At 43.2% G+C, this 22,541-nt stretch overlaps 2 protein-coding genes across 4 annotated transcripts; both read left to right on the forward strand.

Moving 5' to 3' along the window:
• The first annotated feature begins 395 nt into the window (after positions 1-395).
• On the forward strand, positions 396-20,564 carry TOP3B (DNA topoisomerase III beta). 3 transcript variants are annotated; one of them, XR_014542381.1, is made up of 17 exons: positions 396-515; positions 1,612-1,743; positions 3,105-3,211; positions 3,359-3,433; positions 4,330-4,526; positions 5,250-5,406; positions 6,951-7,064; positions 8,479-8,569; positions 8,909-9,063; positions 9,906-10,011; positions 11,641-11,787; positions 13,237-13,410; positions 14,904-15,032; positions 16,227-16,376; positions 16,483-16,583; positions 17,506-18,094; positions 18,466-20,564. XR_014542381.1 is itself a non-coding variant. In XM_083589961.1 (17 exons), exons 1-17 carry the CDS (start codon positions 446-448, stop codon positions 20,528-20,530), a joined length of 2,631 nt encoding a protein of 876 aa, XP_083446087.1. In that variant the 5' UTR covers positions 396-445; the 3' UTR covers positions 20,531-20,564. The 3 variants fall into 3 exon arrangements, 2 of the variants coding, with proteins under 2 accessions (XP_083446087.1, XP_083446088.1); XM_083589961.1 differs by having other exon boundaries at positions 5,250-5,448; positions 17,506-17,707; positions 20,049-20,564; XM_083589962.1 differs by having other exon boundaries at positions 17,506-17,707; positions 20,049-20,564.
• On the forward strand, positions 20,560-21,134 carry LOC310750919 (small nuclear ribonucleoprotein E-like; the record flags this gene model as incomplete). The annotated part of the gene is made up of 2 exons (XM_083589317.1): positions 20,560-20,650; positions 20,746-21,134. 2 exons carry the CDS (start codon positions 20,560-20,562, stop codon positions 21,054-21,056), a joined length of 402 nt encoding a protein of 133 aa, XP_083445443.1. The 3' UTR covers positions 21,057-21,134.
• Between the last annotated feature and the right edge of the window lie 1,407 nt (positions 21,135-22,541).

Consider the following 22,541-nt stretch of genomic DNA (forward strand, 5'->3'; position numbering starts at 1 on the left):
CTTTGCTATTTTCCTTTTTTCAAAGAGATTAGTGTTACTTATTTTTGAGTATGGCAGCTCCATAGAATTCCCATCAAGTAAGCGCTACATAAAATGAAATTGACCTTTTTTACATTTATGTGCAATGTACTATACATATTTAAATTCCATGGGGCTTGCTTCTTGGTAGACATGTATAGAGGTTGCACTGTTACTCTCATAATTTAGCTGGAAGAGACCTTTTAAAAAAATCACTGTACTACACACTGGGATTTGTGAAGATGTGAATACTGGGTGATATATAGTTGCTTCAGTGTACTTGTGAAACAAAAAAAATGAGAGGGGAAATACTGAATCTCCAGGTCACCAGTCCAAATAAGTGGTAAATAGGATTTGTTTTCTCTCTTTAGGTTGACAAGACAGAATTTTCTTGAGATTTGATTACCCTTTTCACTACCGGCAGAAGATGAAGACGGTTCTTATGGTAGCAGAGAAGCCTTCTCTGGCTCAATCCATAGCCAAAATCCTTTCAAGAGGTTAGGAGGGATCTACATCCTTTTTCTTTAAAACACTTGCATGTTGTTTTGACAGTATTTTTGTAGTAGCATTTAAATCAGTTTGGTCTGGAATCCCATTCACACAACTTGGAAGTAAAACCCCACTGAATACATAATAGCTAAAGCAGGTTCAAAAGTGGTATTCCTCTGAAAATCAGAAAGGAGGGAAGTGAAGTAGGGCTGTAGACTTTATATCCTGCTTGTGAGCTTCCTGCTTAGAAACAAGATACAGTTACAGTATGCCTCATTTTATTTGGGAGTTCAGTTCCGAGGGTTATGCACATACCCAAAAATTGTGTATAGCTCTCTGCCTTGCTTGGGACTTGACCTGCACTCTTTCAACCAGCTCACCTTCAGCTGTGTATGATTGAAATTGCACGTCAAATGCTTGTAAAATGGAAGGTTATTGTATTGGATCAGGGCCTGGGCAAATGTTGCTGGACTACAACTCCCATCATCCCTAAGCACTGGCCATTCTGATGGGAATTGGAGTCCTACACCATCTGGAGAGCCTCACATTCTCCATTACCAACCTAAGGAAATAAGAAAACTTGTAGTGTTGTTCTCCCATTCCTATTGAAGGTTTCCCAAACTTGGGTCTCCAGCTGCTTTTGGACTACAACTCCCATCATCCCTAACTAGTCGGGCCCAGTGGTCAGGGATGATGGGAATTGTAGTCCAAATACAGCTGGAGACCCAAGTTTGGGATATCCTGGCCTAGATAATCCACCAGGGCCTCCAAAGCAGTTTCTGTTCTGAAGTGTGACAGGAATTGATCCTGGAGATCAGCTTTCTCCAGGAATACTTGGATTTGGGTTGCCACCCATGGATCACCCTATTAAAATGGAAAATGAAATACTGGATAACCGTCTAACTTACTACATCCAAATATGTCCTCCCTCCTATAGTGATTAAGTGGTCCAAATGCAACTGTAATTTATTTTTGCTAAAAGTAATTTATTTTTCCTAAATGATGCTTGCCTTCCTTTATATACAAGATTAATCTCTCAAAAAAAATGTAACACGAGACATTCTTAATATCTACTGTTACCATTAGCTTGTCTTCTTCTTGTAGGAAATATGTCCTCTCGCAAAGGGCTGAATGGGGCATGTTCAGTGCATGAATACACTGGATCATTCATAGGACAAAGTGCCCGTTTCAAGATGACATCTGTCTGCGGCCATGTGATGACACTGGATTTTATAGGTATAGCATTGCCTGTTGACTACTTCACACTTTTATTTGGTGCTGCTGTTATTTGAGGCCAAAAAAAGTGGGCAGGAATTTCTGCAGAGCTGACTGAAATGTTTAGGAAGCTGAACCCTGGCCCTTTCTGAAAAAGCCAGCATCCTGCTGGCATTTAGGGTGCGCATCCAGATCAGAAGCTCAGCTTGCTAAAAACTTCCAGCAATTTCTCAAGGATCAATTAATTACTAAAGCAGCATCAATCATAGTTTGCCTCCAGACCAGAATTAGAAAACACAGTATGAACAAGGTTCTTTCTTTTTTTAAAAAAAAGAAAAAACCTTGTTTGGAGGCAAATAAGGATGGCAGTAACCACTGTTTGCCCAGTTCAGATGTCACGACACACTATAGTTAGTGTTAACCAGGGTGTGGTAGAGGGAATTGAGGATACGCAAGGGAAGGAAGGAGTGGGCGAGATGGAGGCACAACCCCAACAATCAGACCGTGGTTTTGCCTTGATGTTTCCACTGGGGCATTGTGTGAGAATCAACCCTTAGATTGGAAGGCAAAAGTAGACAGTGTTACCTTAGCTATCAACTTTTATATTCCTGCTTCAGAGAATATAACTGCTTGCCAGAGTGATCTTTTGTACTTGACAGATAAAAAATACACGTACCTCTGAACTACATAAGCATCATCCTCTAAGACCATTTATTCTTTTGAGGGCCACTTTCCATTGGGGATAAGCAGTTGGGGGCCACGTGACGTTGGTGTGTGGAACCATTCCCATATTTTTCCTCTTAACCTTCTCCCTGTCCAGGGAGATGCCAGGGAGGGATAAAGTTGTGCACGCCAGAGGTCCAAACCGATCTCTTGCAGAAAATTCTGGAAATTGCCTACTCCTGCTTTAAGGTTGTTGTTGTTGTTTAGTCGTTTAGTCATGTCCGACTCTTCATGACCCCATGGACCAGAGCACGCCAGGCACTCCTGTCTTCCACTGCCTCCCGCAGTTTTGTCAAATTCATGCTGGTAGCTTCGAGAACACTGTCCAACCATCTCGTCCTCTGTCGTCCCCTTCTCCTCTTTCCCAACATCAGGGTCTTTTCCAGGGAGTCTTCTCTTCTCATGAGGTGGCCAAAGTATTGGAGTTTCAGCTTCAGGATCTGTCCTTCCAGTGAGCACTCAGGGCTGATTTCCTTAAGAATGGAGAGGTTTGATCTTCTTGCAGTCCATGGGACTCTCAAAAGTCTCTTCCAGCACCATAATTCAATAGCATCAATTTTTCGGCGATCAGCCTTCTTTATGGTCTATCTAAGGTAGATAGCCACAAAAAGGCTTTGAAGATAATGAGACCTGTTATTTCATTCTGTTCCCTTTCTCAGGAAAGTACAACAACTGGGATAAAGTGGACCCAGCTGAACTTTTCAGTAAGGCCCCTACAGAAAAGAAAGAAGCAAATCCTAAACTGAACATGGTGAAATTCTTACAGGTATTTGCTGTTCTGAGGATTTTGTTTTTGTTTTAAAAAAGCAAGCATTACATTTGTCTTTGAACCATGCACATTTATTTATCCTGTTGTATGACACCCTGCGACACACCTGCCTTCTTTACACTAACTGGACCATGTGTATTTTAGGTGGAAGGGAGAGGTTGTGACTGTATTGTTCTGTGGTTGGACTGTGACAAGGAAGGTGAAAACATCTGCTTTGAGGTAGGATTCCTGTGCCCAATTTATATTCATTATTTAACTGCAACATTTTAGTTGGTATCTATGGCTTTAAACTGTTTCTTTTATAGTTTGTAGAAAAATTCAGGTCTTCTAATCCAGACAACTGGCAGGTAACCTGTCTGTTGTAAATTCATATAAACAATATTCATTTTGATATTTTACTGATGATGGTATGCACCAATGTCTCCACATTTACAGTAAACCATGGTTTATCATGGCATACAAATTGGTCCATTGTACTCCTTAAATCAGTATTATTATCTCCCTACTGCAGATGGGGAGGCTAAGACTATGTTGGCAAAAGTTACTTGAGTGAATTCACTGCAGATGAAATTGGATCCAGGGATTTCCTGATTTGTAGCTGGGTTTCTTAGATAATATACTGCATTAGCTCATAGAGAAATAAATGGGCAAAGTATTTTTCCAGTCCAGAAATCTGCTAAAGCCCATGTTGAAACGGGTAAATGTGACAGGGTGGTGGTGTGAATTCTGCCAGACTTCCCTCTAGACTTGAAAGTGTAGAAATGGGGGACTAAGATACTCACATTTCTTGTTACGACCTGGCCTCCCTCTTTTCCCAAAGACCTTTCTCATGCTACAGCAGCATTTTGAAGAATGGAGCCACAAGTGGATTGGTTTTCTGTGAAATTTCTGGATGCACCTCTCTCAGGAACTTCTATCGTGCAAGCTTCATTGAAATCAATAAAACATTCACAGTCATGATCTTGAACAACTCCCATTTGTTTCCGTGGTGCTTGTTCCATGGTGCAATGTTCCTGAGGTGTACCTATTGTCTTCATAGGCACTTGAGAGTGGATGTGTCTAATTTACAGCACTTTTACTTTAATTAAGAAGCATTCTCTGGTTTCATCTCGTAGGTCCTGGATGCTACCGTTCCTGTGATGAATAAACCTCGTGGCAGTGAAAGGACTGTGTACAGAGCCAAGTTCAGTTCTATTACGGACACAGACATTTGCAATGCCATGAACAACTTAGGGGAGCCTAACCACAATGAGGCTTTGTCAGTAGATGCCCGCCAGGAGCTGGATCTGAGAATTGGCTGTGCATTTACAAGGTATCCACACAGCATCCAGAGCGTCCCAGTTTCCTCATGCCTGATGTACATGGAAGATTATTTCACACTAAGTTACTCAAAAAGAATCACACAATACCATTTATTGACTCAGTTTGCACTTAACACTAAGCCAAACCATGACTTAAGGCAGAGATGTGAATGTGTGGGTTCCTGGAGGAGGGGTCACAGCTGCGTGGTCCTCCCCCAGTCCTGTCGCCATCACCCTACCTGGGGCTAAGCCCTGGTTTGGTTCAGCATGTTGTCTGAACTAAGGCTCATAGTTTGGAGTAAGGCATACCACAAACTCGGGTTTGGAGAGCATGCTAAACCAAACCATAGCTTAGTCCTTAGTAGTGTAGCTGGACTGGGGGAGGAATGCAGCAACCATTCTTTCCCCTGGGAACTCATATGTTCATGCTAACCCATGGTTTGGCTTAGCATTTATGTGTGAACTGGGTCATTCATTGTACAGATGATGGCCACTAAAAAAAGAAGCAGCAGTTTTAAAACAACACATTTTAAAATTATAAAATGTAAGAATCACATCCAGTAAATTTTGCATGTGACATTTACGTGCAAGATCACTGAAACACATTTTAGATGGTCATGATCTAACAATATTTCCTGAAATGTTAGATATATGTAGATCATTGGCGTTAAATAGGTTTCATTATCAGCATTGAAAACTAATAGCTTAACTTAATTTATTTATCTTTCTTATAGGTTTCAGACAAAATACTTCCAGGGTAAATACGGCAATTTAGACAGCTCACTAATCTCCTTCGGACCCTGTCAAACACCAACTCTGGGGTTTTGTGTGGAGCGACATGATAAAATCCAGTCTTTCAAACCTGAAAATTACTGGGTGTTGCAAGCCAAGGTTAGTGATATAGAGAATCCTGTCTCCCTGAAACTAATTGTGGTAATAACTGAATATGAATTTGCTTCTGTCCACGCTATTAATATTAATTGCAAAAAAGAAAAGCTTAGCCCAGATTTCAGAATTGTGTTAAAAAATCACAGGATCGAGTTGTATCCAGTGGTAGCTTCTATTATCACAAGGCAGGGCCACCCATTTTTACCAATTGCAGCCTTCTATGCCATTTCTGACCCAGAGGTTCACCGAACCTTGAGGAACTGGAGACAGCCAGGTGTTCCACCCTACAGAAGAACTCCACTAGCACAAATCCATGATTCGATGCAAGCCTTTAAAGTGAACCATCATTCACGGAATATGCTTCAGGTTAGATATAAGATCAACTAAAGTAGCTGTAAGGAACCTTTGGCCATCCGGAGGTTGCTGAACAACAACCCCCATCATCCCTGACCACTGGCCACGCTTGCTGTGGCTGATGGGAGTTGTAGTCAGGCTACATCTGGTTCTGCACACCTGAAGTAAAGGGTGTTACAGTGCAGCCACCATAGAAGTGGAAAAGCACAGGAATACTGAGACAGTACAGAGTACCTACCCATAGACTGGGACTCTTTTAACAGACTTTTTGACTTAGGCCTTGAAGCAGTGATGCTGGAGGCTGGGATGGAAACTAAACAAACAGTTTCAACTCCTTACCTCAGTTGCAGCAGCAGTTCAGTTTCTTATGTCTCCTCAGTTCTTCCCTCTTTGCAGAAAATTTGAATTTTGAAGTATAACAAGCAAATCTCTGTGTAACTGAGATAGTTGCAAATGGGTTTGTGACTTAAATACAGGACAGTCTCGGACCTGTATACCTGAAGGAGCGTCTCCACCCCCATCGTTCTACCCGGACACTGAGGTCCAGCACCAAGGGCCTTCTGGCGGTTCCCTCACTGCGAGAAGCCAAGTTACAGGGAACCAGGCAGAGGGCTTTCTCAGTAGTGGCGCCCACCCAGTGGAATGCCCTCCCATCAGATGTCAAGGAAATAAACAACCACCTGACTTTTAGAAGATATCTGAAGGCAGCCCTGTTTAGGGAAGTTTTTAATGTTCATTGCTGTATTGTGTTTTTGATATTCTTTTGGGAGCAGCCCAGAGTGACTGGGGAATACATTTATTATTATTATTATTATTATTATTATTATTATTATTATTATTATTAGAAAAAGAAGAAGAAATGAAGGACCAAATTCATTGGTTTCAAAGGGGCTGTATCATGAATCACAAACAAATTGTAGGGCGCCTTGGCAGGAAAGCAGTGTACAACTCTAGTGAATGAATTAAATTGAAAACTGGATCTTTGTCTTGGTAGTGTGCCTTCACAAACTGGTTTTGTCTGCTGTTAGTCTTGGGAGTTTGGCATGTCACAGCATGCTGCTAAGGGCAGCATCTTAGAATAAGCCACCTCAGTGGTTCATTTTGGCTTTTCCGTTATGTCAGTTACAGAACAGGTTACTGCTGGAGAAGAATGGAAAATACTTTAGCTTTTCTGTTTATTTTCTTCCTGCCAGGTTAGCCATGAAAAAGACTGCTGTCTGACACTCGAGTGGGACAGAGTGAGGGTGTTTGACAGGGAAATTGCTCAGATGTTCCTAAACATAACAAAGGTTGCGAAAGAAGCGAAGGTAAGGCTATGAGAACGTTGTAAAGTAAAGGTAAAGGGACCCCTGACCATTAGGTGCAGTCGTGGCCAACTCTGGGGTTGCGGCGTTCATCTCGCTTTAGTGGCCGAGGGAGCCAGCGTGCAGCTTCCGGGTCATGTGGCCAGCATGACTAAGCCGCTTCTGGCGAACCAGAGCAGCACACGGAAACGCCGATTACCTTCCCGCCGGAGCGGTACTTATTTATCTACTTGCACTTTGACGTGCTTTCGAACTGCTAGGTTGGCAGGAGCAGGGACCAAGCAATGGGAGCTCACCCCGTCGCGGGGATTCGAACCGCCGACCTTCTGATCAGCAAGTCCTAGGCTCTGTGGTTTAACCCACAGCGCCACCCGCATCCTGAGAACATTGTACACGGGCTGAATTCTGGTTTCAGAACTCCTGTTGTTTCAATGTTAAAAGTTCAACTGATTCCTTTCATCTTCTCTCATGGTGTATCAGGGTCTCCAACCTCTGGAGGCCAGAGATCTCGCTCACAGAATAGAAAAGAAGGAGGGTGTCTTATCCTGGCATCCAATGAAATGTGGGCATGTTTAAGAGGGTGTGTTAAATGTAGGAGAGGAATTGCTCAGGAAGAGCAAACAGTCTTCTGTGCATTGTGGATTTTGATGGGGACATTTACCAAGACCTTTAACATGCACACTAGCATCCGCAGGCACCACTTTGGCAACTCCTGGCAAACTGTTTTCAGTTACTGTATGGTACCTAAAGTGTTGGAACTAAAAGTACAGTGGTACCTCGGGTTAAGTACTTAATTCGTTCTGGAGGTCTGTTCTTAACCTGAAACTGCTGCTGCCACGCCGCCGGAACACAATTTCTGTTCTCATCCTGAAGCAAAGTTCTTAACCCGAGGTAATATTTCTGGGTTAGCGGAGTCTTTAATCTGAAGCGTATGTAACCTGAAGCATATGTAACCCGAGGTACCACTGTATTGTACCTTGGCTCCCGAACGTCTTGGGAGTCAAACGTTTTGGCTCCCAAATGATCAAAGACCAGAAGTGAGTGTTCCGGTTTTCAAATGTTCTTTCAGAAGCTGAACGTCTGACAGGGCTTCCGCGGCTTCCGATTGGCTGCAGGAGCTTCCTGCAACCAATCAGAAGCCGCGCTTTGGAAGTCGAGTGGACTTCCGGAATGGATTCTGTTTGACTTCCAAGGTACAACTGTATAATAGAAACATGTTGCTAGCTTCCTCATCTCCATATTAATTGGTGAGAGAGAAATTTAACTCACAATTCTTTACCAATGTGCCTGAAAGTAAGCCCAATTGCACCTAATGGGACTTACTTTCAAGTAGGCATGTATAGGACCGTGTTATTGGTTGGCTTTCCCTTCTGCTTCCCCCTCATATCTCACCAAGGGACTTATTTCTGTGTTGTAGATCGAGTCTGTGAGTAAGAAGGAGAAGGCTAAGCAGAGACCTCTGGCTCTGAATACTGTAGAGATGTTAAGAGTTGCCAGCTCTGCATTGGGTAAGTATGTGGCCCAGTGGTATCCATCTTGTTTAGCTCACAGCTCAGAGACTTGGGCCATTGCTGCAGTGCTTTGTCTGCAGAAAATCCCGGGTTCAATCTCTCACAGCACCTGATGCCTGATGCTAAATGGAGACTTTGAAGAGTGAGTTCTGGTTGGAACAGGCAGCACTTGGCCAACTGGACAAGTAATCTTATCTGGTATGGGGCTGCTCTCTACATTCCGAATTGTGGAAAAGATTAAATCTGGAAAAAATCTTGTGACTCTAAACATTTGGTTATTAAATAAGGTCATTGACTTTTTAATTTAAAAAAAATATGTAAATATTTTGTTTCTAGGAATGGGACCACAGCATGCCATGCAAATAGCTGAACGGCTTTATACACAAGGCTATATCAGTTATCCTCGAACAGAAACTACCCACTATCCAGAGAACTTTGATCTGAAGGGCTCTTTGAGGCAGCAGGCTAATAATCCTTACTGGGCTGAAACAGTAAGTTTTTATTTCTTTTATGTTGTTGTTGTTGTTTAGTCGTTTAGTCATGTCCGACTCTTCGTGACCCCATGGACCAGAGCACGCCAGGCACTCCTGTCTTCCACTGCCTCCCGCAGTTTGGTCAGACTCATGTTTGTAGCTTTGAGAACACTGTCCAACCATCTCGTCCCCTTCTCCTTGTGCCCTCCATCTTTCCCAACATCAGGGTCTTTTGCAGGGAGTCTTTTCTTCTTAAGAGGTGGCCAAAGTATTGGAGCCTCAGCTTCAGGATCTGTCCTTCCAGTGAGCACTCAGGGCTGATTTCCTTAAGAATGGAGAGGTTTGATCTTCTTGCAGTCCATGGGACTCTCAAGAGTCTCCTCCAGCACCATAATTCAAAAGCATCAATTCTTCGGCGATCAGCCTTCTTTATGGTCCAGCTCTCACTTCCATACATCACTACCGGGAAAACCATGGCTTTAACTATACGGACCTTTGTTGGCAAGGTGATGTCTCTACTTTTTTAAGATGCTGTCTAGGTTTGCCATCACCTTTCTCCCAAGGAGCAGGCGTCTTTTAATAGATCTTTTATAGGTCTGCTATTTATTTGAAAGAGCATTGTGAAGAAAACGGCACCTTTTGCAAACTGCTACGCAAACCGTGAGAAATATAAAGGGCATGATCCGGCCACAGTTGAGCTCTCCTAAAGTACCATTGCTTTCAGTGAGCTTTTTAAAGCACATGCTTAAATGTTTCCCACCGAAATCAGTGGAAGATCACCGAACCTTAGACCGATTGTGGTCATGAAGTAAAATCTGCATTCATAACGTACATATGCTTTCTTTTGGTTTCCCCCCTAGGTAAAAGCATTACTGTCAGAAGGTATTAACAAACCAAGGAAAGGTCATGATGCTGGTGACCACCCCCCAATAACACCGATGAGAACTGCCACGGAAGCAGAACTAGGTGACTGATTATTCAGAAGTCTAAACACCTAAAGGCTGGTTACCATTTTTTAAGCCTCATGGAAATTACTGGGCCTGCAGGCAGTTATTTACCCGGGGGGAGGGGAGGGCATGGCCTCGTAATGCAGTAAAGTTGACTTGAAAGTATTTTTCTTAGCAGTTATGATAACTTCATAAGGCTTAAATTTTCTCTCAAATACTTTTTTTTAGTATGTTTATGAGCATGAATGACGCCAGTTGTTAGTCTCAATTATTTGGGCTACACATTGAGAGTTAAGGTAAAGGTAAAGGTACCCCTGACCATAAGGTCCAGTCACAGACGACTCTGGGGTTGCACGCTCATCTTGCTCTATAGGCCCTGGGAGCCGGCGTTTGTCCGCAGACAGCTTCCAGGTCATGTCGCCAGCATGACTAAGCCGCTTCTGGCGAACCAGAGCAGCACACAGAAATGCCATTTACCTTCCCGCTGAAAGGGTACCTATCTATCTACTTGCACTGGCGTGCTTTCGAACTGCTAGGTTGGCAGGAGCTGGGACCAAGCAACGGGAGCTCACCCTGTCGCTGGGATTCGAACCGCCAACCTTCTGACCGGCAAGCCCTAGGCTCTGTGGTTTAGACCACAGCACCACCCGCGTCCCCAGAGTTAAGATAGTACCCTTTAAAGTGGTAAAGCACTATTCTAGAACTTTTAAAAAAATGTATTTATTTGGTTTTCCAAATTAAAATTTTACAGTCACATTATCCAATTTACAACATAAAAAATAAGATTCCAAGGAATCTCTTTGACTTCCCTCCTCCCCTTTGTGGGTCCTATCGTTAATCATTTCCTCTTGCATCTTTTATGATAATCCAAATCTTTTACCTCTCCATTGTGTCCAAAATTCACCATTAGACTACAGGTGATATTCCAATCCTACTAACAATTTTAACTGTTTGTAATGGTTTTTAAGATAAGTTATAAATTTCCCCCATTCCTTATTAAAATGTTGGTCTTCCTGATTTCGGATTCTCCTGGTCATTTTGGCCATTTCAGCATAATCCCATCAACTTGATCTGCCATTCTTCTCTGGTGGGGACTTTATCTTCTCCTTTTTCTAGAACTTAAAGCAGTCAGCGTTCGTCTCACTTGTATTCCTTCCTGCTAAAGCAACCTATTTTGCATGCAGAATATTCCAAGTTCAATCCCTGCCGTGTCCTGATTTGGCTGAGAAAGACTCTTTAAAACCCTTCTGTCAGTCAGCGTTGACACCACTGGGTACATGAACCATTAGCCTGACTCAATATAAGACAACCCTGTGTTTCTTACATTTTAACTGAGAAGCCATAAAAATGAAAGATTGGTATTGAAAGTGAACCTTCCTTAGTGAAAGGGGGAAATTAAGTGGGAATCTTAACCCCAGTGACTTAGGAGTATGCCCCACTGAATTCTTTAGGACTTACTTCTGAGTAGACATGGTTGGGATTGTGCTGTTAAACTTATTTTGGCGCAGAATCATAATGGATATGGAGGCATAAGGATTTAAAGAAATGTACATGAATAAGTTAGCATCTTCCCCCCTTAGAATTTGCCTTTCCTCCTGTTCTTCTAAAGTAGCATGCAAACTGGAGTGAAAAATATCTGTATTTCTAGGTGGTGATGGATGGAGATTATATGAATACATTACAAGGCATTTCATTGCCACTGTCAGTGCTGATTGCAAATACCTCCAAACCACCATAGCTTGCAGCATTGGTCCTGAACGTTTTACCTGTATAGGAAAGACTGTTATTTCACCAGGTAAGGAAGGAGCAAAGAAATGTGCATGTCTCATTCTCCATATATTTCTCAATTCAGTCATATTTTTAACCCTTCTGTTCATTTGTGTTTATTGCTCACACAAAGTGGTACAGAAAGTATGTAAGACCAAATCTCACACTAGCTGCCCTATAGGGTTGTTGAGAACCACTGGTTTTACCTTTATAAGTTATGATATCACCTCTGTGTGTAAATTTATATATCACTTAGTATTTCTGCCGCATGGGTTATTGTTGGGTAGAGTTTCTGAGCTAACGAGCAAGACTTATCTTCAATCTATATCTCAAAATTCTCCCATTGGTACCATTTGCTGAAATCTAACCGCACCAGAACCCAATATTTGGAGACACTTACCTTTGCCTCCCTGAGAATTGCTTTTACAGCTCCCAAGCAATCTTAGATGGAAGATACAGGAAAATTCCAAGGCAATTTAAGATTCTGTGTTTGTGGGGTAGGTGAAGTAGAAGATCTTCCCCATTACATACTCCATTGTCAGCTCTATCAAAACCCCAGAAAGAGATTTTTTGGAACAGATTTTGGCACCGCTACAGGGACAGAACCCTGAAGTGAAAATATGTTGGCTATTATCTGACTGCGACCCGCTTGTCACATATAAAGCAGTCTTATTTGCAAAAGCCACTAAAAGTCTTTGTGCTAGTCACATAAAAGACAACACTGTAGATTGTGCAGCGGACTCATTAGTTTTATTTATTGTAAATGGTTTCTTATTTCTGGATCTTTTTAAATAGGTTATATTGGATTTGCTGGTTTTGTAACTGGATTTGTAATGGCTTTGAGTCCAATACAATAAATGACTGATTGATTGAGTTTCTGTGCCTCTGGAAAATGAAGCCAGTGAGACTTTTGGTATCTTTGGTATACAAGATTTTTTTACAAAAAACAACATCAGCAAACACCACTGGAGTCTTTACAGACACCGGGTACCATCTTTGTATACTTGTCCCCTTGTATTAGAAGATAACATTTAGTACTTACCCAAAATTGGGGTTACAGTCATATATTGGAAGTCAAACGGAATCCGTTCTGGAAGTCCATTTGACTTCCAAAACATTCAAAAACCAAATCGCAGCATATGATTGGCTGCAGGAAGCTCCTGCAGCCAATCAGAAGCCATGGAAGCGCCGCCGGATGTTCGGCTTCCAAAAATAGTTTGCAAACCGTAACAGTCACTTCCGGGTTTGCAATGTTTGGGAGCCAAAACGTTTGGGAACTAAGCTGTTAGAAAACCAAGGTACGACTGTATTATCAAATACATCTCACTGGGATTTCAAAACGTACTTAACTGGGGGCCTGTCTGATGTCAGAGCTGGATGGGAACCAACCAGTTAACCTCTAGCCAGAGGCCGGTTGAGATGTGGAATTTTTGGAAAGCAGCAATCCTGATTAATCAGAATTTTAACTTTGCTGCAGGTTTCACTGAGATTATGCCGTGGCAGAGCATTCCGCCAGAAGAGAGTCTCCCCATCTGTGAGAGAGGCACAGTCTTCCCTATCAGTGAAGTTAAGCTGCTGGAGAAACAAACTAATCCTCCTGACTATCTGACTGAAGCAGAGCTCATTACTCTGATGGAAAAACATGGCATTGGTAGGAAACGGAACAGATCACTTTCTTTCATCTAATAATGAACTGGCGTTTCTTCAAATATTGGCAAAATGCCGTTGGTGGTGGCAATGTTGCTGTGTGTTGGAAAGGGTGGGAGATGTCTGTGTTGGAATATTAATATCATGCTCACATAATATACTTTTTTTCTTTTTTCCTTTTTGCTAAAATCCTGAGGTTCATCAGCTGGAGTCGGTGCAAAATGGTGGTTCAAAGTGGCAGACTTAGGGTGCTAGTCACCCCAAGTTTTCAGATCCACTGAAATGAACTTCATGGCAGCCATTAAAAAGCAAACTTACCATGAAGCTGTGGGGCATTATCTTGTGGGAGATGACTCCAGGAGGAATTAAACTTGGTACTTTTAACGAGGGATATAGAATGCAGTACAGTGGTACCTCGTTTATTCATTCTGGAGGTCCGTACTTAACCTGAAACTGTTCTTAACCTGAAGCACCACTTTAGCTAATGGGGCTTCCTGCTGCTGCCGCGCCGCCGGAGCACGATTTCTGTTCTCATCCTGAAGCAAAGTTCTTAACCCGAGGTACTATTTCTGGGTTAGCGGAGTCTGTAACCTGAAGCGTATGTAACCTGAAGCGTATGTAACCCGAGGTACCACTGTATGTTTAAACTAATTTGGTTTTCAGGAACGAGAACTCTGAACTCAAAATCCCCAACATTGTGTTTGCGACCACTTCATTTCTTAGATTGTCAAGTTTGTGTTACTGTTTCGTAAAAGCTTTTCCTCTTATTTTGGCCACAGCTTTGTGTCTGGACTTTTTTATTTTAAGGAGCAGGAGACTTGAACTCGTGAGCCAAAGGAGAGCAAATATTTAGAGAACTGGGGTGTATACACAAAGAAGGGATGAACATGAAGCTTTCCATTTTGGAACTTGGAAAGTCTGAGAGAATAGAACAATAGATAAAAAGTGGATGAAGAGACTGAGGCTGCAATCCTTTGCACACTTTACTTGGAAGTTCAGTGGAACTTCCTTTCTATAGGAATGCACTGTGAACTACAGATCAAGTCCCCGGTTTGAATGTTGCCTCTGCTATGAACTCACTTGGTGGTCTTAGGCAAACCGCTCTCTCTCTGTCTCCTTGCAATATGGGAGATAATACAGTGGTACCTCGGGTTACATACGTTTCAGGTTACATACGCTTCAGGTTACAGACTCCGCTAACCCAGAAATAGTGCTTCAGGTTAAGAACTTTGCTTCAGGATGAGAACAGAAATCTTGCTCCAGCGGCGTGGCAGCAGCAGGAAGCCCCATTAGCTAAAGTGCTTCAGGTTAAGAACAGTTTCAGGTTAAGAACGGAACTCCGGAATGAATTAAGTACTTAACCTGAGGTACCACTGTAATATTATTGAATATTAACCTTACAGGGTTACAGCTTGATAATTCTCATGAGCTACTTTGAACTCTTTTAAAGTGCACTACAAATGCTAAAAGTGGTATTATTATCATCACTGCTATCAGGAACGGATGCCAGCATTCCAGTACATATCAACAACATCTGCCAGCGCAACTATGTGACGGTAGAGAGCGGCCGCAGACTGAAGCCTACAAACCTGGGCATTGTTCTCGTGCACGGCTACTATAAAATAGGTTGGTTTGTGACTGCTTTTCTGTACAATTTTTCACAATTGGAGATCCTAGCTTCCATAGAGCTGAGACAGTTTTAGGGCAGTGCCACCAGTTCTTCCACACATGGGCACTCAGTCAAGGAGGGCACCTTCTCAAAATCTGCAAAACTCTTGTCCACCTTTGAGAAAAAGGCATGAGGGTTCTAGGATCCGGAATATGGCAGCTAGACTGGTGACTGGGAGTGGCTGCCGAGACCATATAACACCGGTCCTGAAAGACATACATTGACTCCCAGTACGTTTCCGAGCACAATTCAAAGTGTTGGTGCTGACCTTTAAAGCCCTAAATGGCCTCGGCCCAGTATACCTGAAGGAGTGTCTCCACCCCCATCGTTCAACTCAGACACTGAGGTCCAGCTCTGAGGTCCTTCTGGCGGTTCCCTCGCTGTGAGAAGCCAAGTTACAGGGAACCAGGCAGAAAGCCTTCTCAGTGGTGGTGCCCGCTCTGTGGAACGCCCTTCCATCAGATGTCAAGGAAATAAACAACTATCTGACTTTTAGAAGACATCTGAAGGCAGCCCTGTTTAGGGAAGTTTTTGATGTTTGCTATTTTATCGTGTTTTTAATATTCTGTTGGGAGCCTCCCAGAGTGACTGGGGAGGCCCGGCCAGATGGGCAGGGTGTAAGTAATAAATAATAATAATAATAATAATAATAATAATAATAACAACAACAACAACAACAACTACTAGTACTACTGCTACTACTATTATTATAGGACCCTCATGCCTCCTTCGCAAAGCCCGGCACTTTTTCCCTGGCTTTGGGAAGGCTGGAGAGGGTGTCAAATTTTAGCCTCGCACAGGGTACCATATCACCAAGGTCTGCCCCTGCACAGGAACAAGAGTCTAGCCAAAGGAGAAGTTTATTTTTAAAATGCCGTTTAAAAAACCTCTCTACATAATAACATTGCTGGAGGATATAGTCCATCAGATAGAAACATGTCTGAACATGGATACAAATGTTAGCAAATGCTTTTAGACGTTAGGTGCAGTCCACCGACATCTCCTGCACAATAAACGAGATTTGCCCCCGGGGAACAGTATGCTTTTGCACAGATTATTTGAATTGGGCTCATAGCAGGGAAGATCCTGGCAGACTGACCTCTCTGTACACCCAGCTTGAATATTTGTTCTACCTCTGGTTTTCCTCTCAGATGCAGAGCTCGTTCTCCCCACAATCCGCAGTGCTGTAGAGAAACAACTCAACCTTATCGCCCAAGGTAAAGCAAATTATCACCAGGTCCTAGAGCACACCCTGGATATCTTCAAAAGGAAGTTTCACTACTTTGTTGATTCAATTGCCGGTAAGGGTTTTTCCACTCTCGAATCGTATCTAGCCTTGCATGTTGAAATCAGGAAGCAAAAAAAGCATGCAGTTGACATTTCTGTGACTTGTTTTTTTTGCGGCAGGCATGGATGAATTGATGGAAGTGTCCTTCTCACCGCTTGCTGCCACAGGCAAGCCCCTTTCCCGCTGTGGAAAATGCCATCGTTTTATGAAGTATATTCAGGTAATGTAGAATTTAAGAATTGTTCCACAGTTCTCTGAAGTACTGACCACAAACTCTGCATGTTTCATTTTCTTTTTAAATACAGTGGTACCTTGGGTTACAAAGAACTCAGGTTACAAACACTTCAGGTTACAGACTCTGCTAACCTCGGGTAGTACCACGGATTGAGAACTTTACCTCAGGATGAGAACAGAAATTGCACCTTGACGACGGCGCAGCAGCAAGAGGCCCCATTAGCTAAAGTGGTACCTCAGGTTAAGAACGGTTTCAGGTTAAGAACAGACCTACGGAACAAATTAAGTTTGTAACTCGAGGTACCATGGTACAAATATCAGGCCACTGAAGGAAGAAATGCATCTGGCAGTATACTTATTAAAAAGCACTCATTTGGGTATTCTGCTTTTATAAAGGTTGTAAGAGTGCTGTTTTACCTCTTACATTTCATAAGTGGAATGAAAAATAAATATATATCTTTACCTTAACTCTTCTTCTTTATAAGCTGAGCACTGTTAAGACTAAGTTAACTTATCCAGAAAGTTAAAACTTTCAGCCTTTAGGTTTCTGAGTCTTACACTGTTTTGAGTCTCTTAAAATGATAACCGACACTTTGAATTGTACCTGAAAATGGGCCAGTATCCAGTGAAAGTACTGTAATGATGGTGCCATATGGTCCAAAAGCTGGCTTCTTTCAACACTCTACCCACTTCATTCTGGAACAGCTGAACTGCCCAGATACTTTTCAAAAGCAGTCTCAAGACAAAATAACTCAATAACAGGATTTTGTGGGCAGCAGGTGAGACCTGCAAGGTCAGTGACATTCGATTTAGGCTTTACCCCTTGCCAAATGAAGAGGTCTTTTGAGTAAGATGATGAGAGGGAAAGCCATCATCTTTCTTAATGTGTTTTCCTTAATTCTTTGTAGGCGAAGCCGAGCCGTCTGCACTGCTCTCACTGCGACGAGACCTACAGCCTTCCTCAGAATGGGGTCATCAAACTCTACAAAGAGTTGCGATGCCCACTGGATGACTTTGAACTGGTGCTGTGGTCCTCTGGGTCAAGAGGGAAGAGCTACCCGCTGTGTCCTTACTGTTACAACCATCCCCCTTTCAGAGACATGAAAAAAGGTTAGATTTTCTACAGTGAAAGATAACCTGCTTGGTCCTTTTTGTGACACATTTTTAAATAATAGTCTCTCACAATGTTTTAAGAAGAAAACTGCTGCAGGTGTCATTCTGACAGCTCTGGAGAAAATATTTGAAAAACCATATTTTGAGTCTTAGGATCACTACTGATGGCCAGAATTTCACTAAAGGGAATGTGGCCGCAAGTCACCCCTATGCTTAAAATTATATCAGAATTGTGTATACATATGTTTACTTGCAAGTCAGTCAAGGGCATATAGATTTCTGACTTGTATTATTATTATTATTATTATTATTATTATTATTATTATTATTATTACTATTACTACTACTGCTATTAGATTTCTGACTTTTATTATTATTATTACCGTATTTTTCGCCCCATAGGGCGCACCGGCCCATAGGGCGCACCTAGTTTTTTGGGGGGAAATAAAGAAAAAAAATATATTTCCCCCCCCCGGCGCGGGGCTGGGGCGGGGGAAGCCCGAGCTTCCCCCGACCCCAGCCCCCAGAACAGGCTGCTGTCCGCAAGCCGTGGGAAAGTTGCGCGACTTCACGCAGCTCTCCCACGGCTTGCAGATAGCTTCCTGAACCCTGGAGAGCGAGAGGGGTCGGTGCGCACCGACCCCTCTCGCTCTCCAGGCTTCAGCAAAAGCCTGCATTCGCCCCATAGGACGTACACACATTTCCCCTTCATTTTTGGAGGGGGAAAAGTGCGTCCTATAGGGCGAAAAATACAGTATATTTAGTTAGTTATTTAGTTAGTTGCTTTATCTTGCCCAGGGCATCCCAAAGCAACTTACAACCAAATCTATATGTATATATGCTTCTGAGAGTACATTTTCACTTATAGGAATTAACCGCTTAGGACAATTCTCATGAGTGAAATCTGTAGGGGTTTTAAAAAGATTTTCCACAGTTAGTAAACGAAAGCTTAGATGGACTCTGCTGTCCATAAAGCCTGATCTGTTTTCTACTTGCTGGGCAGAAGAAAACACTCTTTCCTCCCTGTAGAAGAATCCTAAATCCAGCCATGGTTGATCTTCATCTCATACACAGGGCTTTTAGGAATTTATATGGTCATAAGTGCATCACAAACCACAGAATATATGCTCTAATGCAGGGGTTGGGAACCTTGGACTAGGGGGCCAAATAGTGCCCTCCACGCACATCTATCCAGAGTTCAGAATCCAGTCCACACACTCACTCTGGACAACATCTCTCACCACCCTTCCTCTCAGAGACACTCCATCCCTACTTTTCTAAAACTTCTGCTGTTGTTTAAAACTGTCATATCTTCCTCTCGGTGTTACTCTACCCACACTTTCCTCAAACTTCTGAGACTGTTTAAAACATCCACTTCTTTTCCTTTTAGCATCTCTCCCTTCTTGCTATACTCTCACTACTCCCTCTTCCATTATCAGCTGCCTCATGTGAGAGATGGAGAACGCAGATCCCTCAAATATTCCATAGTACTTTACTTAAACTTCTCCCATTATTTTAAACCACCACTTTTGGCCTCTCAGTGGCTTCCCTTCTCCTTCCCATGCCATGGCCACTGCAGTTGTGCAACCTGCCTTCACTTTTGCTCCTCGACCCCAAAATCCAGGATTACGATGTTGCACTACAAACCCTACTATTGGAGCTGCATGATGACATCCTTACATTTTTATTAGAGAGAAAGAAATAGAAAGAGAGAGAGATCCAACTTGTAGAATGAGAATAAAGATGCAAAGCATGTGTAAGCTTTCAGAGCTGCCTAACTCGCATAATTTGGAATTTGAAAGGTTAGAGGTAAAGATAAAGGGACCCCTGACCATTAGGTGCAGTCGTGACCGACTCTGGGGTTGCGGCGCTCATCTCGCTTTATTGGCCAAGGGAGCCGGCGTTTGTCCGCAGACAGCTTCCGGGTCATGTGGCCAGCATGACTAAGCTGCTTCTGGCGAACCAGTGCAGTGCACGGAAACGCCGTTTACCTTCCCGCCGGAGCGGTACCTATTTATCTACTTGCACTTTGACGTGCTTTCGAATTGCTAGGTTGGCAGGAGCAGGGACCTCACTGCTAGGTTGGCAGGAGCAACGGGAGCTCACTCCGTCGCAGGGATTCGAACCACCGACCTTCTGATTGGCAAGTCCTAGGCTCTGTGGTTTAACCCACAGTGCCACCCGCGTCCCCTTTTGAAAGGTTAGGTTACACAAATTATTGGGAAATAGGTTGTTTTGCAGAACTCTGGATGCAGTTATTTCCCCTCTCTCATACTGAAGGGGCCAGGATGTGAGCTGCAAAGGTCCCTCATGGTCTTTGTTGCTCCTTTTCCTCCAGGAATGGGCTGTAATGAGTGCACCCACCCAACATGCCAGCACTCCCTGAACATGCTTGGAATCGGGCAGTGCGTGGAGTGTGAGAACGGGGTCCTGGTGCTTGACCCAACCTCTGGGCCCAAGTGGAAGATGGCCTGCAACAAATGCAACGTGGTCGTGCACTTCTTTGAAAACGCCCACAAGGTACGGGTGTCGGCCGAGACCTGCGAGTCGTGTGATGCCGCGCTGGTGGACGTGGATTTCAATAAAGCCAAGTCCCCCCTCCCCGGCAATGAGACGCAGCACTCTGGCTGCGTGTTCTGTGACCCCGTCTTCCAAGACCTGGTTGAACTGAAGCATGCGGCCATGAAGCACCCCATGCATCGCGGAGGGCAGGGGAAACGGCAGGGCCGGGGAAGAGGAAAAGGCAGGAGGCCTGGAGGGAGGCCGAATCCGAAGAAACCCAAAGACAAGATGGCCGCTCTGGCTGCTTATTTTGTATAATGACCCATTGAGCAATAAAACGCCATACAATGTCTGTGTCGCAGTTTACTTTGCCAGCACCTCGTAAGCACCGTAGAGCGTGTCTTTGTGTTGCACCTATAACAGGAAAGACTATTAACGGTTGGGGAGTTTTCATTTAGGGAGAAAGGAGGTGTGAGGGATAAGGCGAGGAGGGAGAGGAGGTGACCGTTGGCTGCCCCGTTCCGCCTAAGTAGGGCTCATCCTGTTGGGAGTCATTCGCAGCCCAGCTGGTGGTCATGGCCAACGCCAGAAGGTGCAGAAAGTGATAGTGCAGCCCATCAACCTCATTTTCAGATACCTACAGAATAGGTCCAGAATTCAGGTGTGGCTGTATGAACAGGTGAACATGAGGACAGAAGGCTGTATTATTGGATTTGATGAATATATGAACTTGGTTCTGGATGATGCTGAGGAGTTTCACTCCAAGACAAAATCAAGGAAACAGCTGAGTCGAATCATGTTAAAAGGAGACAATATTCCTCTTCTACAGAGTGTTTCTAACTAGAAATGGCTATTGAGTCTGTTTTGCTTAATAGTTTAATCTTTAAACCTATAGAAGAAAATATGCAGTGATTTAATGGTATCACTCCCAATTCTACTCTTCAATGTCTGAAGAGTGAAGAATGAAGCCAGTTACTTAATTTGTGCTTGCATAATTCTCAATAACTTTGGTGTTGAATTGTAGTTCTTTATAAATAAAAATTTTTGTTAATAAAAAAAAAAATTAGGGAGAAGGAACATGGTAAGAGGTCTATAAAATTTGTGCAGGATGTTGAGAAAATGGGCAGAGGAGGTTTTATACCTCAATGCAAAGGTAATCAAATGAAACTGATAGATGGGGGATTTCAAGACAGACGAAAGGAAGAACTTCACACGTCGGGCAGTGTACAGAACTCGCTGCCACAGAATTCAGTGATGGCCAGTAGCTTGGATGGCTCTGAAAAGGAGGTTAGACAAATTTGCGGAATAGGATGCCAATGGCTGTTAGTCATGATGGGATGTTATCCAGTGTTCTTTGTGGATGGATGAGTTTTAATGATGCATCGAATGCAACAGTTGCACTAGCAGAAACTTGTTGCATAGCAGATGGCCAAGTGGGAAATACACCACTAAGTGGCTGTAACTTAGCACTACATTGCATACAGCTGTACAGATTTCCAGGTTCAGAAACAGTCCTATTAAGTATCAGAAACCGGGAAGCACAACAAGTTTTAATGCATTTTTAACCTTCTGTTGGAAGCCGCCCAGAGTGTCTGAGGCAACCCAGCCAGATGGGCGGGGTAGAAATTATTATTATTATTATTATTATTATTATTATTATTGGGGGAAACTACTCCCTCCATGGCCTGCTTGTGAGCTTCAGAGGCAGGACATGTGATGCAGAACTAGATGGCTTCTTGTTCTGACCCAGCCAAGGTATTCTTAACGTCTGATTATTCTCACTTTAAATGTTTGCTCTTCATTGCATCAGCAGTTCCAGAGGTTGGGTACATGAACAATTTTAAAATACAACATTCAGAGTAAAACACATGCAAATATTCACGATGCCCAGCAAAACAACAATGGACAATAGATTCCAGTGTTAATGCCCATCAAACAAATGTGTATTCAGCGGGTGCCGAAAACTCACCAGTCGTATATCGGAGGGGGGAGACTCCCATGCTGGTGCAGCCAACGAGAAGGCGTAATGTGCCTCAGGTAGATCTAACATTACTAGGAGGGGCTTCCCCACAGATCTTAACACTTGGCCAGGTCTGTATGGGAGAAGGCGTTCCTTCGCTTATGTTCGTAAAAGGCCTTTCGTTCCCCACTTAGTTTGCAGTCTTGCACCCAGGCTTTCTAAAAAATTCCCCATAGGAAGTTCATAGGCTTCGCTTCAGCAGCCTGAGAAACATGTTCTCTTTTTTTCATATAATTGCTTTTCTTTTCATTTTCTATTACAGTAAGCCCATGTGACTAAAGCCAAAACCGTGTAACGTCAAAACACATT

The sequence above is a fragment of the Podarcis filfolensis genome, assembly GCF_964270895.1.
Source record: "Podarcis filfolensis genome assembly, chromosome: 16".
Taxonomy (NCBI): Eukaryota; Metazoa; Chordata; class Lepidosauria; order Squamata; family Lacertidae; genus Podarcis; species Podarcis filfolensis.